This window comes from Buteo buteo, chromosome 2, assembly GCF_964188355.1.
Source record: "Buteo buteo chromosome 2, bButBut1.hap1.1, whole genome shotgun sequence".
Taxonomy (NCBI): Eukaryota; Metazoa; Chordata; class Aves; order Accipitriformes; family Accipitridae; genus Buteo; species Buteo buteo.
This window is the reverse complement of record NC_134172.1, coordinates 33,450,009-33,468,476: the sequence shown is the minus strand read 5'-3', so window position 1 is coordinate 33,468,476 and position 18,468 is coordinate 33,450,009. Positions and strand designations below refer to the sequence as shown.

General features: G+C 41.3%; 1 protein-coding gene across 5 annotated transcripts in view; it reads left to right on the top strand.

The window, feature by feature from the left end:
• Window positions 1-6,973: 6,973 nt before the first annotated feature.
• The window catches only part of CRPPA (CDP-L-ribitol pyrophosphorylase A), a 122,413-nt gene continuing 110,918 nt past the window's right edge, over window positions 6,974-18,468 (top strand). Inside the window, exons 1-2 of one of the 5 annotated variants that reach the window (XM_075050141.1) lie at window positions 6,974-7,376; window positions 14,801-15,080. In XM_075050141.1, the coding sequence (XP_074906242.1) occupies window positions 7,210-7,376; window positions 14,801-15,080 (447 nt within the window). In that variant the 5' untranslated portion in view covers window positions 6,974-7,209. The remainder of the gene's footprint in view (window positions 7,377-14,800; window positions 15,081-18,468) is intronic. The other 4 variants (XR_012653465.1, XM_075050163.1, XM_075050172.1 and 1 more) reach the window with 4 other exon arrangements.

The following is an 18,468-nucleotide window of genomic DNA, read 5'->3' as shown; positions in this document are numbered from 1 at the left end:
AGCACTCCCCAAAGTAGTAGAAGACTTTCTTCAAGTCTTCAACGTTTCTGAATTTCACAAAAACTCCTGCAGTCAGGGCTCGCTCTCATGAATTATTGGATTAGATACTATGGAGTAATTCTCTTATCTTTAAATTCTTTTACTTTGTGTACACAAAATACTCCTTAGCTCTTGAGCTAACTAACCTTCCATACCCCAGAGAAATAGCCTAAAGGATTATCAAGTAGAGAACGGATGAACACTCTAGGCTGAATATAACATTTTAGGGTGAAGCTTTAAAATGTGTGTCAAACATCAAACGAAATCTCTGTCCATTTTTTCTCTAGCACTTGCACAGAACATAAGCAAGATGATTCCTCTGTGTATCAAGTATTCACAGACTCTAGAAAAAAATTATCTACCAGAACCATGTAAAACAATACCAAAGGTGTGACATAAAACACATTGATGCAACAGGTGAAACTCAACATATGTTTTTCAACACGTACCTACAATGATGTGCAAGCATGGAAACACTCCACTGTGTTCAGAGACCACATTTCCATTACATTTGTAGCATTCATACTCTCTATTTACACTTCAACTATTAACAACCTAAAAATCATGTAACACTTCTACCTCATTAACTAAAATTTGTGTCTCCTTACACCATTTTGTCAAAAATCAAAACCATACATCAGAAATATTTTGCAGAACTGCATATGAAGGCAATAGCATGTAGAATTCCCCTTAGGGATCTGTTCCATAGGTGATTCTATGCACACTGTATATTAGGCCTGTAAGTGCTCTTTGATATTTGATAGTCAACTATTTACATCATTTAAGTTATGCATGTGCATAACTCCCTTGCTGAATACATGCTGTTTTGATCTCTGTTCCACACAGCAACAGGAGCAAATCAATAGCACAATACTTTATGTAAGTATTCCACACATCTATAGCATCTTTCATCAAAGAATCTCAGAGCAAGAAATAACCCTTTGCAATCATATTTGTAAAAATACAAACATAAAAATATGCTAATATGAAATAAGATAAGATTTCCCTGAAGGTGTTAATTACAATTTGGAGGGAAAATAGTTTTGCCTTTTTCAACATTCTACTATCTATTATACTGCCTCAAGCTGTATGTTCCCTATGACTTGATATTGACTTGGGAACCACTGTCACCATGGAGCAAATACTCTGTGGCAGCTGCTGTGCAACAAAGACTGAAACAACGAAGATATAAATCAGTCCAAAAGAACTGCGTGGAGGGTTGATTAGGTCTCACTTGCAGGCAACAAGTAAAAGATGGTGAAGAGCATAAAAAACCCCTATCACACGATTACTTTCTCTAGTGATCAGTCGGAACTGAAATGAAATATCTGGAAACAAAATGCCTACCCAGACTATGCTTTCTCTTTTTTTTTTTTTTTTCTTCATAGATGTAGAAATTATGATGAAGCCTAAGACTTTGAGATCTCGTGTAAACTGCTATAAATAGCAACAGACATCCAAGCTAAAACCTGAAATACTCTCTTTTTGGGGACTTTCTAATCTCTTTAAATATGCAAAGAACCTGTGTCTGTCTCTGTAAACAGTGACTTCAGCAATTAGAGACAGTTATTGGTGACTTAAAGAAAGCCAAGTCTGCTATCCTACTTGAACAGAAAAACTCTCTAAAGAGAACTGATATTCCACTTGCTTACTTACAGCTCTGGGTGTTCATTTTATGGCTTGCCACCACTGAAGTAATAACTTATATATCTGGATAAAATTAGTGAAATACAATCCTGCAAACACAAGGTTCTGGCTAAAAGCCTGCCTCACTGCTCAGAATGCTGCACATACTTTGTTAGCTGCAAAAATGGCTCTCAGATTTTAAATATTTTTAGCGTTATATTGTCTTTTACAGATCTCGCACTTCCACAGTAGGAAGTATTGGTTTTTTTTTTTAATTTTGCTTTTACAATTCACTTTAATTTGCAAAATGTTCCTTGACTGCATGCATTTGCCTTTAAAACACATAATAGTGAACCTTGCTGCTAGTCAAAAGGTAAATTCATCTTATATTGCCTGCATGAAAACCAAAATGCTTCAAGAGCTTAGAAATTACTTTGAAAAAGGGATAGACAATTTCTCAGTCATCTGCAGAAGACTCTATTGCAACTTTAAATTAAGAAATTTTACTCTTTTACTCATTTTTCACAGAAACCTTTCAGTATGATTTCTACCACTCCAATAACTTAATGTTATCTGGAAACACTATTATGAGTTTCAGTTATAGAAAGAGATTTTTTTTTTTTTCTCAGCAGTTAAATTTTCAGGTGAATTTCACTTCTGTAATTTGATACCAATTTGTACATATCTTCTTCAAGAAAAAAGAAAACCCCCCACTTTTCTTTTCAAACATATGATTGGCATATTTACTGCATAATTGCAAACTACTACTGTAGTTTCAGATGTTATACCCCTGCACAGTAATGATAGATTAGCTGGCTCTTTATTTGCTTTGAGGCAAAAATGTTGCCTCTGTCCCTCTTTACCTAACTACAAACCATGTAAAATTGTTCTTCCAATATGTGTGAATTTACTTTCTACCCTACTTCAAATGTTTATATATGAACATGCACGTATACGCACAGTAACCAAATTATTTGATTGATTCAATAAGAAATGCAAAATGGAATGGAACTGAAGCAAATTATGTATTCAAAAAATGCCACTGTGTTTTATTGCATGTTACTATCAAATGAATATTAAAAAGATGTAAAAAAAAAAATATCCCAATTTTCTTAACTCATGCTAAGACACAGCATAAATTGATAATGATGTTAAATATGCTCTTCCTTCCGCATCATTGTCTAAGAAAACAGAAAATAAAAGGAGAAATATCAGTAACAAGCTCAGTCTAACAAAGACTCCAAGAACTTATACTGAAGGGCTTCTTGAAGAACTAACAGGTGTTATCAACACAAGACAAGAATCTTTTGACTCCATAGGGGCTGCGGAAAGCATGAAAACTTCTGAAGCATCTGACATTCAAGTGCAGTCAAAAGCAGCTTCAAAGTGCTGTTTGGCTGGATCATCAAATCTCACCATAAATGACACTGAAGTCTGCATCCATCAAAGTTATTATGAAACATAATTTCTTCTGGACAGATCAAGCCTCGTCCACCTAGCATAATAAGGAAAACGGGCTTCAGAACAAGAACAGAACTAATTTTGGCATGTGATCCTCTTTCTGCGATCTCTCTTGCCTTTTTATCCTTCACAGAAGAAATTAATATGCATGAAAGAAACGAAGTGGGGAAACATGGCTGGGTGAGGGAGAAGGTACTAGGCACAACAGTCTGTTGGAGTAGGGGAAGAAGGCTCTACAGAGGGACCTGGACAGGCTGGATCTACGGGCCAAGGCTGATTGTATGAGGTTCAACAAAGCCAAGTGCTGGGTCCTGCACTTGGGTCACAACAACCCCATGCAACGCTACAGGCTTGGGGAAGAGGGGCTGGAAAGCCACCCGCCAGAAAAAGACCTGGGTGTGCTGGCTGACAGCCGGCTGAATATGAGCCAGCAGTGTGCCCAGGTGGCCAAGAAGGCCAACGGCATCCTGGCCTGCATCAGAAATAGTGTGGCCAGCAGGAGCAGGGAAGTGATTGTCCCCCTGTACTCGGCACTATTGAGGCTGCACCTTGAGTACTGTGTTCAGTTTTCGGCCCCTCACTACAGGAAAGACATTGAAGTGTTGGAGCGTGTCCAGAGAAGGGCAACAAAGCTGGTGAAGGGCCTGGAGCACAAGTCCTATGAGGAGTGGCTGAGGGAACTGGGGTTGTTTAGTCTGGAGAAAAGGAGGCTGAGGGGAGACCTTATTGCTCTCTACAACTATCTGAAAGGAGGTTGCAGTGAGGTGGGTACTGGTCTCTTCTATCAAGTAACTAGTGATAGGACGAGAGGAAATGGCCTCAAGTTGCACCAGGGGAGGTTTAGATTGGATATTAGAAAAATTTCTTTACTGAAAGGGTTGTCAGGCATTGGAACAGGCTGCCCAGGGAAGTGGTGGAGTCACCTTCCCTGGAGGTGTTCAAAAAACACATAGATGTGGCACTTCAGGACATGGTTTAGTGGGCATGGTGGTGTTGTGTTTACAGTTGCACTCGATGATCTTAAAGGTCTTTTCCAACCTAAACGATTCTATGATTCTAAGTGTAAAAACAATGTCAAGAAGGAAGGTGAAAATAGTTCTGAAGGTTGTGTTTGTGAACATCCTACTTACCTACCGCTTAGAACCAATGTACAGTGGGAGGAGCCCTACGAAGTAAAAAGACCTTATTTTGCTCCTTATAATAATGCAAACAAGAAAAAAGTCTGGAAAATTAGCTACAGCTGACTAGATTAACGTCTGTGTTCTTTATGAATGGAAGTATAAAGACCTGAGTCAGGAATTCAGAATGTCTATTACACTTAAAAAAAGTGGGAATGTTGCAGAACAACCTGCCACGAATGAACTGCTGCAAGAAAAAGTCAGAATAATGTCACTTACGCGATCCAAGATGATTGTGGATGCTGGAGTTGCCTACCTTAAGAAGAAAAATTCATTTTGGGCATCTGATAACAGAGAAGTGATGCTGAATGGACGGAAATCTGCACAGAAGGGATGAGTCAGGGAAAACTTGGAAGTCCTGATAAGAGACAACAGACAAATATATGTCATCAGTCAAGAATTAGGTGTAGAGAAATACTTTCCAAGACAAGAAAATATAAGACCCACTACAAAGGTAAAGAATCAGGTAAACACAGTTTCTGAGGCAATGGATTTTCTAAAAAAAATCCCACATGATAAAGTCTTGAAGACAATGAGACCAACACTTGTCGGGAAGAAGGCAGTTCAACTTCTAGATAATGCTTTCACTGGTGAAAAGGGTCTCAATTCCAGAAGTTTTTCAGCCATCTGTATAACTCCTCTTCTTTCCTCTTCTTCACACACCCATTTCCTTCAATGCCCATGATAATACATTTGTTCCTTACAGAAGCTTTTGGAGACATCACTATCTAGAAGGCGCATCTGTATATCTTCATTTAAAAGGTTTTCCTTTGTTTGCCATCAGTCCCTCTCATATTTCGCTGCACGGTATGAGCTGATGTAATTTCAGTTCATTGCTTTAACTGTCAAGACACCTCTGCATGTAAAATGCCTTTGTTCTCCACTGTACTGTCCAATTTTCCAGGACTTTCCTGCTATTGCAGGTATCAAGGATATCTGTGAACCCTGCCTTTGCTGGCAGGAATCACTTCACTCCTGTTGTATGACTCCTACTCACGATGATTTTACCCCAGTCCACAGCTAGCACTGACAAAGCAGCCCAGCTGGGACATAACAAACTTCTTTCCATGCTGCTTTTTCAGTCAGAACTACTCCTCAAAAAAGTCTCCATATGTGTTCTACTTAGGTTCCTCTTAACACAACTAAAAGAAATGTGAAAAGCTGTAAATTAGTTAGCTTCTCAAAGATATAAAGAATAGATCAAAAAATCCTACAGACTCTAAAGCCTCTGGTCATTTTAGGACACCCTGCATATAAGACACTGATTTTTTTCCTAAAAATAATGTCAAAGAGGACAGCGTTAGGGCCCTGGGTGCACCCACCTTGAAGCAGTTTAGCTGGCTGAGTTAAGGAGTTTAGCTTGCCAAGCCCAAAGCCAGCTCTTCCACTAATAAGAGCTGTTACGAAGAAACCTAGAAGCAAGGGCCTAACCCTCCTTTCCTCCTTTTCCCTTGAGAGACACTTTTAAGCAGAGTCTTTATTGTTGGCCCCCTACGTCTGCACCTGGTCTGGTGCCTCCCCGACCTTGACCCGCACCCACTGGCTCAGCTTCCCGGCTTGCCCTGCGACCTGCCACCTGAGATCTTGCCGGGTGATCTCTGAACTATGCCTGACCCTGAGGGTCCGATCCTGACCGTCACTCATGCTTAGCATCCTGGCTCCTTGTTGGTGAGGCTACTGTTCTCGCCCGCCTTGATACTGCGCTCTGCTCCAGGCTCCCCCTCCCTTTTGGGGTGGCTGGCCCTCACTGCTCCCTGATAAGCAGCAACAAGCTCACAAGAGTTCCTTCAAAACTGCAAGGCTACCTTTACAGCGAGATGTCCAAAACTTTCAGATGAGGACAGAGCATAGCAACAGTGTTCAAATACACTCAAGTTACAGCCTAAGGTGTACAGAGAAGCCAGGCATACCAGCCCGAGGCCTGTTTTGCCGATTACAAATGTGCGCCCTGATGTCACGCTTAGCAAGCCTCCTCTGCCACCTAATGGGTATCAGCCCTGGGAGTTTTCCAATCAACCCGTCTCAGCTACTGCCCACGGTAACACCGCAAGACGAGCCGGAACATCCCAGCCTCTCCCAGCGAATCGACTCCTGCTATTTCGACCTCCCCCTCCGGGGACTAAGGGCAACGCACACCAGATTTTGGCAGGCGCCCCCAGCCAGCCGGCGGAGAAGCAGCCTCTCACGGCCGAGGCACCTTCCCCCCGGCTCCAATGAACTGGAGCTATCCATTTCCTCACGGGCACACAGGGCATCCCGCCCCTATCAGCGGAGCCCGACACAGGCCACGCAGAGGCAGCGGCTCCCCCGCCTTTCCCTGCGGGGACGGGCGGGACGGGGCCCGGCAGCATCACCCGGCCTGCGGGCCGCCCGCCGCCCTCCGGCCGCTCCCTCAGCGGGGCGCCCCACCCCGCCCCGCGCGGCCGCCCCGCCTGACGGCTCCTGAGCCGCGCGCACTCCCCGCGGCCGGCACCACCCACCCCGGCTCGCCGCAGGTGGGAGCAGGCCGCCTCGGTCGCGCATGCGCTGTGGGGGACCATTTGTGCGCCGGGCATTTAAAGGGCCAGGGGCTGCAGTATGCTGGTTGAGGTGTCGTGTGCTTGCTGTCTGCGTACCGGGGTGCTCTAGGCGGGCCGGCCGGCCCTCCCTCCGGGGTCTAGGTGCATGCCGCGGGGCTGCCCGGCAGCGCCTGGGCCCGCAGGCCTCTGCGGGGCCTCGCGTAGCGCGGGGTGGGCGAGGAGTAGGGCCCGGTGCCCGCTGGGGGCGGGCGGGCGCTGGATTCTTTGGATTGCGGACGTCGCGGGCAAATAAAACACGCGGGCGGGCGGTTGCGCCGTCCCGGCCGCGTTCCTGCTGCTGGGGGCGGGGAGGGCGAGGAGCGGAGCAGCCGCGGCGGCCCGCGCAGATGGAGCCCAGCCCCGGGAGCCGCGACGCCAGGCCCGGCGTTACGCCGGTGGCGGCGGTGCTGCCGGCGGGCGGGAGCGGGGAGCGCCTGGGTGGCGCCACCCCCAAGCAGTTCTGCGCCGTGCAAGGGAGGCCGCTCGTCAGCTACACGGTGCGGGCGATGGAGAGGTAACGAGGCAGGCGCCGCTCCGCTCCCCCTCCGCGCCCTGCGGGCCTTCCCCTCCGCCCCCGGCCCCCCGCCGCTTCAGACCCGGCCGCCGGCTCTTGCCGGCCCTCGCCGTGCTCTCAGTCCCCAGAAAGCCGCTGGCAGCCGCCCGCCGCCCTCGCCTCCGGCCCTGGGCGCCCCCCCCGGCGTGGCCGCCCCTCGGAGGGCTTGGTTCTGCGTTGCGGTGGGATCTCCTTCCGCCGCGCCCAGTCAACGGGCGATGAGCGACAGGGCGGCCGGGAGCGCGTAGGCCCGGTGCGGACCGGGGGTGCTCTCGGCTGTGACTGGGCAGGCTCGGCTGGGGAGAGGCACCGGGCGGGAGCTGGGCGCTCTCCCCCGTCCCAGCCTGGCTCCGTCACCGCCGCCCCCGGCGGCTCTCCTCTTTCCCCAGCGCCTTGAAGCTGTGTCGCTTTCCATTACTGCTGGAGACCGGTTCGAGGCCGTCGGCCTCGAAGCTCGAGGGTTTCTGTAGCTGCGGTGGCTGGTTTGGTGAGCTACACGCCCGCCATAGCCGTTGGAGACAGTCATAATACTATCCGGAGGCCCCGAAAGAAAGATCTAGTCGGCCGTGGCCATCGGAGATGGTCTCAGTGGTGTCTAGAGGCCTCGAACAAGAATCCACTCTTCATAGCGGGGTGAACTCAGTGGTGTACAGCGCTGCGTTAGGCTTCACCGTTATAGTCCATGGTGAAACGCCCCGCTGCAGCAAGAAGCTTAAATGCCCCCTTGGTTTTGTTTAAGATATGGTTACTGGGCTAGAAGCTGATAGCTCGTGTTAGCAGCATGCGTAAATTTTCTTTGTTTACATTGGAGCAAAGAATTTAAGTAATAGGATATCTTAGCAGTCAGGTTTTTCCTTTTCATAAGACCGTTGAGTTCTAGGCATGTGACTGACAGTTAATATATTATTGTCAAATGTTAACATAATGTAAGTCTTGTATCTAGTGTCATTTGAAACACTGCAAGTAGGAGTGGAGTGTCAGATCTGGATGTTTTGCAGTAACTTGTAGAAAAGCAAACCTTTAGATTTTAGAGAGACTAAATGGGAGGAGTGGAGGGTAGTGAAAAGAAATGGAATTGCCAACATCTCCCAAAGTTCTTGACTGATGGAAACTTGTACAACATCAGAATTGGGACTCTTTTTCCATTACCACCCAGAGAAGCTTCCCTCAGGTCACTTGTTACTTTATGAAAGAAATATTGCTTGTTTTCTTTATTTAGTTTTCAACAGCCAGTCACAAAGCTAAACACATCACTAAGCAAAACCTCCAATCCAAAGCTTGTCATAGCTGTAATTCCTGCCAAAATGTCATGGGAATCTACAGAGAAGAATAATATCCTCACTTAGTGTATTGGAGACCTGGAAAAGAGAACAGAGTGAGGTTTGGGGAGGAAATGATATTCATAGGAAAATAAAACATTATTCATTTTAAAAAAAAATAATCTTTCATTTTTGCTGCCAGTAAGCTCTGGGAAAATAACAGTTATTTGAGCAACAGTATTATATTTATGTCCTAAAGCTGCAGAAAATTAGAAGGTTGAATTCTAATTGTACAGGCCAACCAGGCGCGTGATCCCAAGTTGATTGTGAGAGTAACAACCTAGTGCTTCCACTTAACTTTAGAAGTGCAATAACTGGTACCAGTGCTCTCACAGGCAGAGCTTTCTACCATCTCTGTACTGAATTGGAGTGTTGGTTGGTATGTATGTGTATGGGGAGTTGGGAACAGATGTACCCTAAAGCTTGGAATGGCTTTCATTTTCATCTCAACACTTCTGACTCTGAAACCGCAAAGGAGGTACCTTGTTCTTTTTTGTGCGAATGTACGCGCAAAAATGTAATGTTGAGGAACTGCAGTTTGTCATATATATCACCCAGAAGTGGCAGATTTTCTGTGTTTAGCTTGATACTATCTTCTGATGTCTATTGTTTATCTGCTCTAATTGAATGTATCATTGACTCTTTAACTTGCAATAACTTATATTGAACTGGTTATCTCAGCTAATGCAGCTGGTTTTGAGCTTTTTTTAATCTGGAAAATATGTAGCAACATATAGACAGAAATACATGAGCAAATCAAGAATTTGCAGCTGCTTTGCATGTGCTTTTTAAAAATGAGGATAAAAAGATTTTTACACTGTTCAGCTGAAAGTAGTGAGAATTTTAAATATTGATGTGGAAAAACTGGCAGACAAGACAAGAGCAGACATGAATGAATAAGCAGTGCATCCTGTTGCATAGGATGACAGCATGTAGAACGTTGGCCTGCCAATAATAATCAAAGATGATGCCCTTAGGAAGAGAAGGTGAGAAAAAAATAGGGTGAGGAGAAATGATTGGTTTTTATTGCCAGTACAGTGGCACAGATAGGAAGGTCAGGTCCTATCCTGGGGGTAAAATTAAAATGTGTTACAGTACTTAAATGTCTGTTTTTTCCCCATTGAATTTGTTTCTGCTTTTGTTGACCTATGCAAGGCTTTTGCATCAAGTTCAACAGAACTAGAATGGCATTCCTCCTTTTTGCTTCTGTGCAAACTAGTAGGGTTCTTCCTTAATTTCATTTTTTTTGTGTATGTTTGTTTAGAATAGAACCTTTCCAGTTCCTTTTCTAAGATGGAGAAATCTCAGCTCTGTGTACATGCGCACACATATTTTACTAAAGCTGTAGAGAGGAAAACAGACCAAGGTAAAGGTTGATTTTAAAATCATTGTGGGACAAATAAACTGCTGCTATTCTTGCTGTGCTCATATTTCACCAGTTGTTGAAAGTACAGTGAGAAGTTATGAAAGAGGAAAGCAGAGTTAATATGTTTACTGGCAGAATAAAAATTTTCCATAAAGGTTTCAGACAGCTTTGTTTACTTTGTTTACTGTAATGTAGTCTCTTAAAACAGGTGGCCTGATGTAAAAAAAACATCACCTGGGGGAAGCTTCCAAAGAATTGCCTCTTCGGAAGTGTCTTGTGTAGTTTATTTGCCAGGTATTTTTCCCCATTGACTGATGCATGTTCACTACCTCTACAGGTCACACAATTACAGTTTTGTTAAATGTATCTATTGTGGTAGTTCTTTTTGTCCAGTTAGCATTAGCTTGTTGTTGATTAGGGTTATGAGCTAAAAATAATCATAGCAAACAATCCAATTGTTTTAACTTTATGAAGGTATCTTTGTTATCTTGTCTGACTAATAAGGAACATCATCTTTCAGGAAAAAAATGAATGGCTTCTGTACGTGAGATGCTTAAAACTTTCTTGATGTACCTGTGAAGCTTTTCAGACTTAAAAGCTCCCTGGGTCCACTTTTGTAATGTATAAGATACATATGTATTCATATATCAATAAAGTCATAACAAAACTGTTATGGAGAAAAAGGAAGTTATGCTTGCATTCTGCAAATGCATTTTGTTCTTGACAGTTCTTTTCTCGTTTGGTGCTTGAATAATAAGATCAGCAAAAGTAATATAATGATTTATTTTGTACCTCTGAAGAGTTTCTGTGGCAGTGAAAGATCATGTCTTAAACTACTGAAGCCATCTCAGCAGTGACTGCCTGGTTCTGGCCTTGTTTTGCTCGTACAACTGCTGATTTCAGTAGGTTATATGTTAAATAGATTGTTACTAGTCTGAGTAAGAGTTGCAAGAAACTGAGTGTGAGTATTTAAGCCTTATGTCAGATTTTGGGCTCAGCACTGGTTTCTATGTAAGTGAACGGATAGAGGGTTAACCTCAGTCACGTTTGTACCTGAGCATGCCATTTAGGTGGTACGGTCTCAGAGCATAACTCATGGGTTATTTCATTTCCTCTGCCATCTGTGTTGTGAAGTTATTTAATAGCTTAATCTGTTACTGAGTTAATGAGCTCCTTTACTTTGAGTTCTAGCTCAGCTAATATAAATGTATGTACTTTTGTTTGAAATTTAATAAAACAATGCTATTTTCTACTAGGCAGCTGGTCTGCCTGTCTGTAGGTAATGATGAGAAGGACAGCTACAGGAAACAAACATATAGTCCTTTTCTGCCTCATTGTTTTCCTTCTACTAATACTGAGGTCTTCCCAAGGCAGTTGTAGAGTGATTACAACTGGGGTTACTTTTGTTTCATTTGATCAGACCTGAGTTTCTGCTTTAGAACTACAGCCTATGTTCTATGGAAGCACTAGAGTTCTGTATTTAGTGCTTGTTAAAGCACATTAGGGTACAGTATTTTTCATGCCTTGTGCTGATTCTTTCTGAAGCTTGCATTATCTTCATCTAATATTACAGTTATAAAATCGAAAGGGTGTTGTTGTGGTTTAACCCTAGCTGGCAACTAAACACCACACAGCAGCTCGCTCACTCCCCATCCCTCCTGCCCCCCCCAGTGGGATGAGGGAGAGAATCAGAAGAGTAAAAGTGTGAAAGCTCGTGGGTTGAGATAAAGACAGTTTAATAGGTAAAGCAAAAGCCGTGCACACAAGCAAAGTAAAACAGGGAATTCATTCACCACTTCCCATCGGCAGGCAGGTGTTCAGCCATCTCCAGGAAAGCAGGGCTCCATCACGCGTAATGGTTACTTGGGGAGAGAAACACCATCACTCTGAAGGTCCCCCCAGTTTATATACTGGGCATGACGCCATATGGTCTGGGATATCCCTGTGGTCGGTTGGGGTCAGCTGTCCCGGTTGTGTCCCCTCCCAACTTTTTGTGCCCCCCCAGCCTCCTCGCTGGTGGGGTGGGGTGAGGAGCAGAAGAGGCCTTGGCTCTGTGTAAGCACTGCTCAGCAGTAACGAAAACATCCCTGTTATCAACACTATTTCAGCACAAATCTGAAACATAGCCCTGTACTAGCTACTATCAAGAAAATTAACTCTGTCACAGACAAAACCGGCACAGGTGTTTACTATTTTTAAACTTGTTTCGAGCAGGTCCTGAGCTTCTTATTATTTTAGTATGAAATCTTTCTGAAGAAAAGGGGGTGACAAATTGAAGGAGGAAAAAAAAAAAGTTCCATTTACTGCCACATTGAGTGTATATTGATATCTTTCTACTTCGTTAAAACCCTTTGAAACATTTCCATAAGCAGGTCTTTAAAAGAGTAAGCACCTGTGTGGTGTACAGTTCTCATTCATGAGAATTTGTCGTATACTTTACTGAATTAGTACTTTTCATGAGTTTTGGTGGGACATGTTAGGCTTCAAAGCCTAAGCTGTTCTTGGACCTAATCAGTCTAGAGGATACCTTTATACTCTTACATGAATAGTTTGCATCTCTAAATCCCAGCTCTAATTATAGACATTAGTCCAGAATGAGTTTAAGGAGGACATACTCAAGTTTATAAATGTGTTTATCCAGACACAGGGTGGAGCTGTGACCGCATCCTGTCACTTTTTGGTGTATTGTATCACTGGTGGCCTTGAGCCATTCCACCCTGCCTGTGCAGAGATTTATCATAGGCTGGCCGGTGCTTCTGTTCTCTTCCCTTCTTCTCAGAAGATGCTGTATACTACCGAGTTGCCTCATCATCTGTTTCCTTTGACTCCAGAATGGGAAATGTCAGTGCTCTTCTTACACAGTCACTAGTGAATGTGCAGACTGTCCACTGCTTCTGGGAACTGTGTAAGGCTATAGTCTTTCTGCAAATAGAAGTGCAGAGCTCTTATTTAGTGTGAAATAGCTCTTCTTAAATTTTGCTTTATTTAAATGACTGGCTCTCAATATTCAAAAGAAGAACCGAGATGAATCCAATTAGTTTGCCCTAGTTGTGAGTTGAAGTCGTGCAGAGGTGCTAAGTTTTGTGGCTAAATATAGGACTATGCCAGGACTAATTTGAAAACCTTTTCATGAACCTGTGGTGAGTGACAAGTTGAAATGAAACTTGAAACCATATGACTTCAGATTTTACATTTGAACAACTTCAATACTTAAAAAAATGCTGAGAATATGTTGGTTTGGCTGTATTTTCTCCCTTGGTTAATAATATAATGAACATAAGGACAAATATTTTTCCTTTGAAGAATGCTAATAGCACTTCCATTTATTTTATTTTTAATAGTTATTTTAAAATTCATTGAAATAATTTTCCATGGAGTTCTATTAATTACAAAAAAACCATACAGAAGGTGGAAGATGCTCTGTTGTTTCACATAGTTCTAGGGGATTGGTTTGTATCACAGATGACTGCTTTTGGAGTAAGAATAGTTCCTAGGCAATGCCTTCTCATGAGTTATTGCAGAAACGAATACCTTGAGCCTGCATATTTCTGAACTGTAAATTTCTTACTCTCGTTTTTCCAACTGGAAGTATTTAGTACCTTTGTCTTGTGTCTGCAAAATTGGTTTCAATTCAATAGTTTTACTAGTTTTAGTTGAGAGAATATACCATACTTGTCTGTCTCCCTTCCTAGTTGGATATGTAGGCTACACATGAGTAATTTTACTATAGTAAATAGTAAACTGTTTTTGTAATCATTGCTCATCTGATGAGTTTCTTGTCTGTCATGCTAAAAAACCCTCCTGTCATCTGTGGAGACACAGAAAGGAAATAAAACAATTTTAAATCCTTTTTTATTCTCTCTAGATAGTGTTTAGGAAATAAGGCACTCAAATAGTTGGATTTCAATTATGGTATTTCTATTATTTTGAAGTACAGTATGCCACATGTGACTATAGTTTGTATTCCTAGGTCCTTTGACACAAGTATGACTTCAGCCTAACTTCATTTATGACTGGTTTTAATCTTGTGAATTGTGGGTCATTCTCCCCCCACACCACCCCTCAATTGTAGAGCTAGGCTGATACCAACAGTAAAAGCTTGAAGTTCTCTAAAAATATACTTTTCATATTATGGTAATTTTACCTAGCATAGCTGTGGTTTTACATTGTGATCTTTGTTTCAGAATTTTTCTTGATCCTCTTATTCACTTGAACACAGTGTACTGCAGAGTAGAACATGGAGTATTCCAGGACCCAGGATTTACCAATTTATTGGAGACTGAATTTAGAGAAGGCTAAAATAACAGACTGTAGCCTATTGATTTAGAAGTTGTGTTTGAAGTTAGGAATGAGGCTGGAGTAAGAAATGTTTTGAAGGCTTTTCGAAGGGTTATCAGAAGGTGCGCTTTTTTTTTTTTCTTTTCCTCCTGCAAACTGGTTGTTGGAAGCAAGTCCCTTCCCAGAATTCCAGTTATTTTGGTCGACATCCATGTATTGGTAGAGATCCTCTCACGTAGCTCTCCCTTTAGGGGTGGAGTGCTAATACACACACAAAAACATGGACTTGAGTATATTGCGAAATGCTTTATTTAGCCAGCTTGAATTTCTTTTTATATTAATTTCTTTGTTTCATGGAGATATCTGTACTTTTATTTAGTCATTCATGTCTACTTTCTCTGGTTTTGTACTGTTTCTTCTAGGATAAGTTGGATAGCCGACATTATTGTGGTGGTCTCTCCTGAAAATATTGAAATAATGAAGTCTATCATTGAAAGATATGGCCACAAAAGAGTTACGATAGTAAAAGGTGGAATAACTCGTCATCGGTCAATTTTCAATGGACTGAAAGTATTTGCAGAGAATGAATTTTCCAACCATCTGCTCCAGAAACCAGAAGTAGTGATTATCCATGATGCTGTGAGGCCATTTGTTGAAGAAGATATTCTTTCAAAAGTGGTTATGGCTGCTAAAGAACATGGGGTATGTACTGTACAGCAATGCAAGTCTGAAGTGTTTTTTATACTGTACAGAGTAAAATTATGATTGATAAATAAGGATTTTCCTAGCAATTTTATTAATGTATTATGTTGATTTTTAAGTAGAACAGATTCAGAATCCCTGTTATGCAGAGAGGTCAGATGGGAGAGGGAGACATTTTTAAATGCTGCATGTGTTATTTGCTATGGGGAATAATTATTGTCATAGAGACTATCAGTAAGAGATTGAATTAATCAGCAATTTGTTAGTTGAAAGGTAGATTACATAATGATAGTTTACCTTTTTGTCCATGCAGAATTCTTGCCTAATGCTAGAGTAGTTCAGCTGGTGATTACTAATAATAGCTAAAGAGAGTACTGCATTGGTTGACTTGCAAACTTTATGTGTTTTCATCTCAAACTTATATGCAAATCCTGAATAAGTGGCAAGAGAGCTATCTCTGTATTAATGTAAATTTTTTTAGAATCCATAAGCATTGCAAACTGCTGGGAAAAAGGGGAAGCAGTAAGCCTCCAACCGTAGGTTGGAGATCCTCCTGGTCATCACTGCATCTGAGGACTAGGAATATTCACAGGAACCTGAAAGATTTCTCAGAAAGTAAGTGATATGTGAAGGGGAAGTGTTGGTAGAAGTTGTATTATGCAAGTAGAATGGTAGAGTTATTATTGTACAATTTGCTATCTTTACCTTGTACTTCAGTTCTCCATTGTAGAATGCTTCTCTACTTCAAGGAGATGATTTGAGGTAGAAGTCATTAGTGACAGCAGATTGTTTGGGTAGTAGAAAGCTAGGAAAATCTACCACTTTTTCAGGAAATGAGGTAAAACATAAGTTAATTGACAGATAATTCGCAACTTCGACAGTGGAATAAAGAGTCCAAAGAATGAGTTGTGGTATTTCCTTAGTGCTCCTCTACCTTTTTTTGAAAGCTTGTAGTGTAAAAGGGGAATGTACCACTTGTTAAAATATTCATTATGAAAATTAAATTATGTAAGGTCTCTCAGAATATTGTGTTAGAAATCGAAATATATTGAGCTTCTTACTAGTAGGGCTGTACTTTTGTAATTGGCTTAATAAAAAATGGCAATAAATAGAAACTCTGCTCTATAGTTTTCAGTGATACAGAACATAAGTTTCCAGTCATTAAAACTTAAATTCTGTTAGAATTTTAACAAGGTTTTTGACCTTTCTCGTATAGCACAAAATAGCTTTCCAGAATTGATTGTGTGCCAAAGACTTTAAAATAGATCTGCTTTGTAAATCTGTTTTAAATGAGATTCTCTGAGAGTAGTAGAAGAATGGGGTTAATTGTACTGATGTTGAGTTGAAATGAGAATAACTGTTTTCTCAATGTATTTGTGTTTACGTGTCTTGCATGTTAAGGTTTATCACATTTCATTTGTCTTTGTGTTTAAGTTTTTTAACTTGTTCACTTTTTCTTGAAACTTGTGTGATTTTAATGTAATATTTTTTCCTGGTTTTCTTTTTAATTGGGTGTAAGACATTTTCAGTAAAACAGTAGGGAACCAAGGCAATCTCCACTGACCTTCTCAAGGCAGTGTACTCAGTTCATCTGAACTTCTGACTGGTAAATATTTTCTTACCTAGATCACTGAGGTATCATTTGGTCTCAAAAAGGTGATCTTATACATTTGTCATAGTCTTTTCCATTGTATAATGTCTGTCTGAAATGTGCGTGGTAATTATTGGCTCTGTGGTGGCTTCCTGTGTTGGCTTAGATCCACTGAATTCAGTGAGGCTAGGCTATCAGGGAACTGGACTCCAAAAGCTGTTAGCTATTGATGTTACCTGACAAAGTAATTGAATTAAGGAACATGAGAAGAACTTCGTTTTATGTAACAAATAGGAAAAGCTTCCTGCCAGAGAGAGGTGGCTATCTTCACTTGACAACTACAGAATTCTGCAGAACTAAGTGACTGGAAAGCTTAGACTCTTTCTCAAAACTGATACGTGTGGTTTTGAATATCAGAAAAAAAATTGATCGAGAGAAGCTATCATCTTTAGTTCTTCCTATAGTAAAATTCTTTGCATGTCTAAAAGGGAGTAAATTCTTCAATCTTTCAGTACAAAAAGTAATTACTTCCTTTTGCATTATATAGAAAGGTACAAAACCTGGCAGAAACATCATATTAAATCACTGGTGTAATAGGGGTAATGCTGTATTGTTGTTCATCTGCATACCATATAGATAGCATAAGTATGAGAAGCTTTAATGTTCTTTAAAATGGCAATTGATCAAGTAAGTTATTGCACTTATAGCTGCCAATTGTCAGACAAATAAACTGCTTTATTACACTTACTAATCAGTTTGTTATTTGCCTGTAGGAATCAAAATGTGCATCTTATCCAGAACTAATAAATTATGCCTTAAATCCCCCAAACAATCCCTTGATTATGTGAAAATATTACTTTGTAACCAATTAAATTCCATTTATGTTTGGGGGTAATTTTGTAATTAAAATTACATGTTTCTAGAAACAAATTCTTTATTGCTAGTAAAAGTTGGGAAAAGTGGAAGCTTCAGAAGGCATCAGTCCAAAGCCTCTAGCAATATCTCATTGCCAACATTGCATTTTAAACAACACAACTAAAAAGAAAAATGCTTACAAGAAAAAAAATCAGGAAGGTGGCGGGGGGAACTTGTCAGTTCTGCTGTTGAGAGTTAAAAAAAAAAGTCACATACAGTCAAAGACTCTCTCTCATTCTGTAGTTAACATAAACTAGATTTGAAAGTATAGTTTATTTCTTTGAAAGGGATGAATCAAAATGGCATTCTTAAAAGCTGATTTCTGGAAGCTGTCTAACATCATTACTTTATTCTTGGCTTTAGCAAGGATCTGAACAAAGCATACATGCCAATACAGATGTACAGTGCTACTCAGTCTCATGGACTCTTGTTCACATACACAATCAGTCAAAATAATACCCCCAGACAGAAAACACTCCATATTATGCTCAGTCTGTTCCTGTCTCTGAGTTTACTCAGACTCAGTGCTGCGGTTATCAGTCTTACTCTATCGGAATGCTGGAGCAGAAAACATGCACCCATACATATGCTGTTCTTTCACCCAGATAGATAGCAAAATAAAATGCTTTATGTATGATTGTTGAGTTGCAATAGCAAAATATGGTGGGTGGCAAATCAAAACCCACCTCTTTTTCTCCACTGAAGATGAAGGAGGACTTGGGTGGATAAATAGCTGATCTGGTGTCATATACTTGAGTGGGGATGGCAATGCTGGAGCAGTTCTGCTCACTCTGTCCTTTCTTTGTTCTTTTTCTCTTAGCAGTTATCATTTTATGTTTTCTTATTATCTCCTCTGTTTTTGCCATATGTGGAATATTTTTC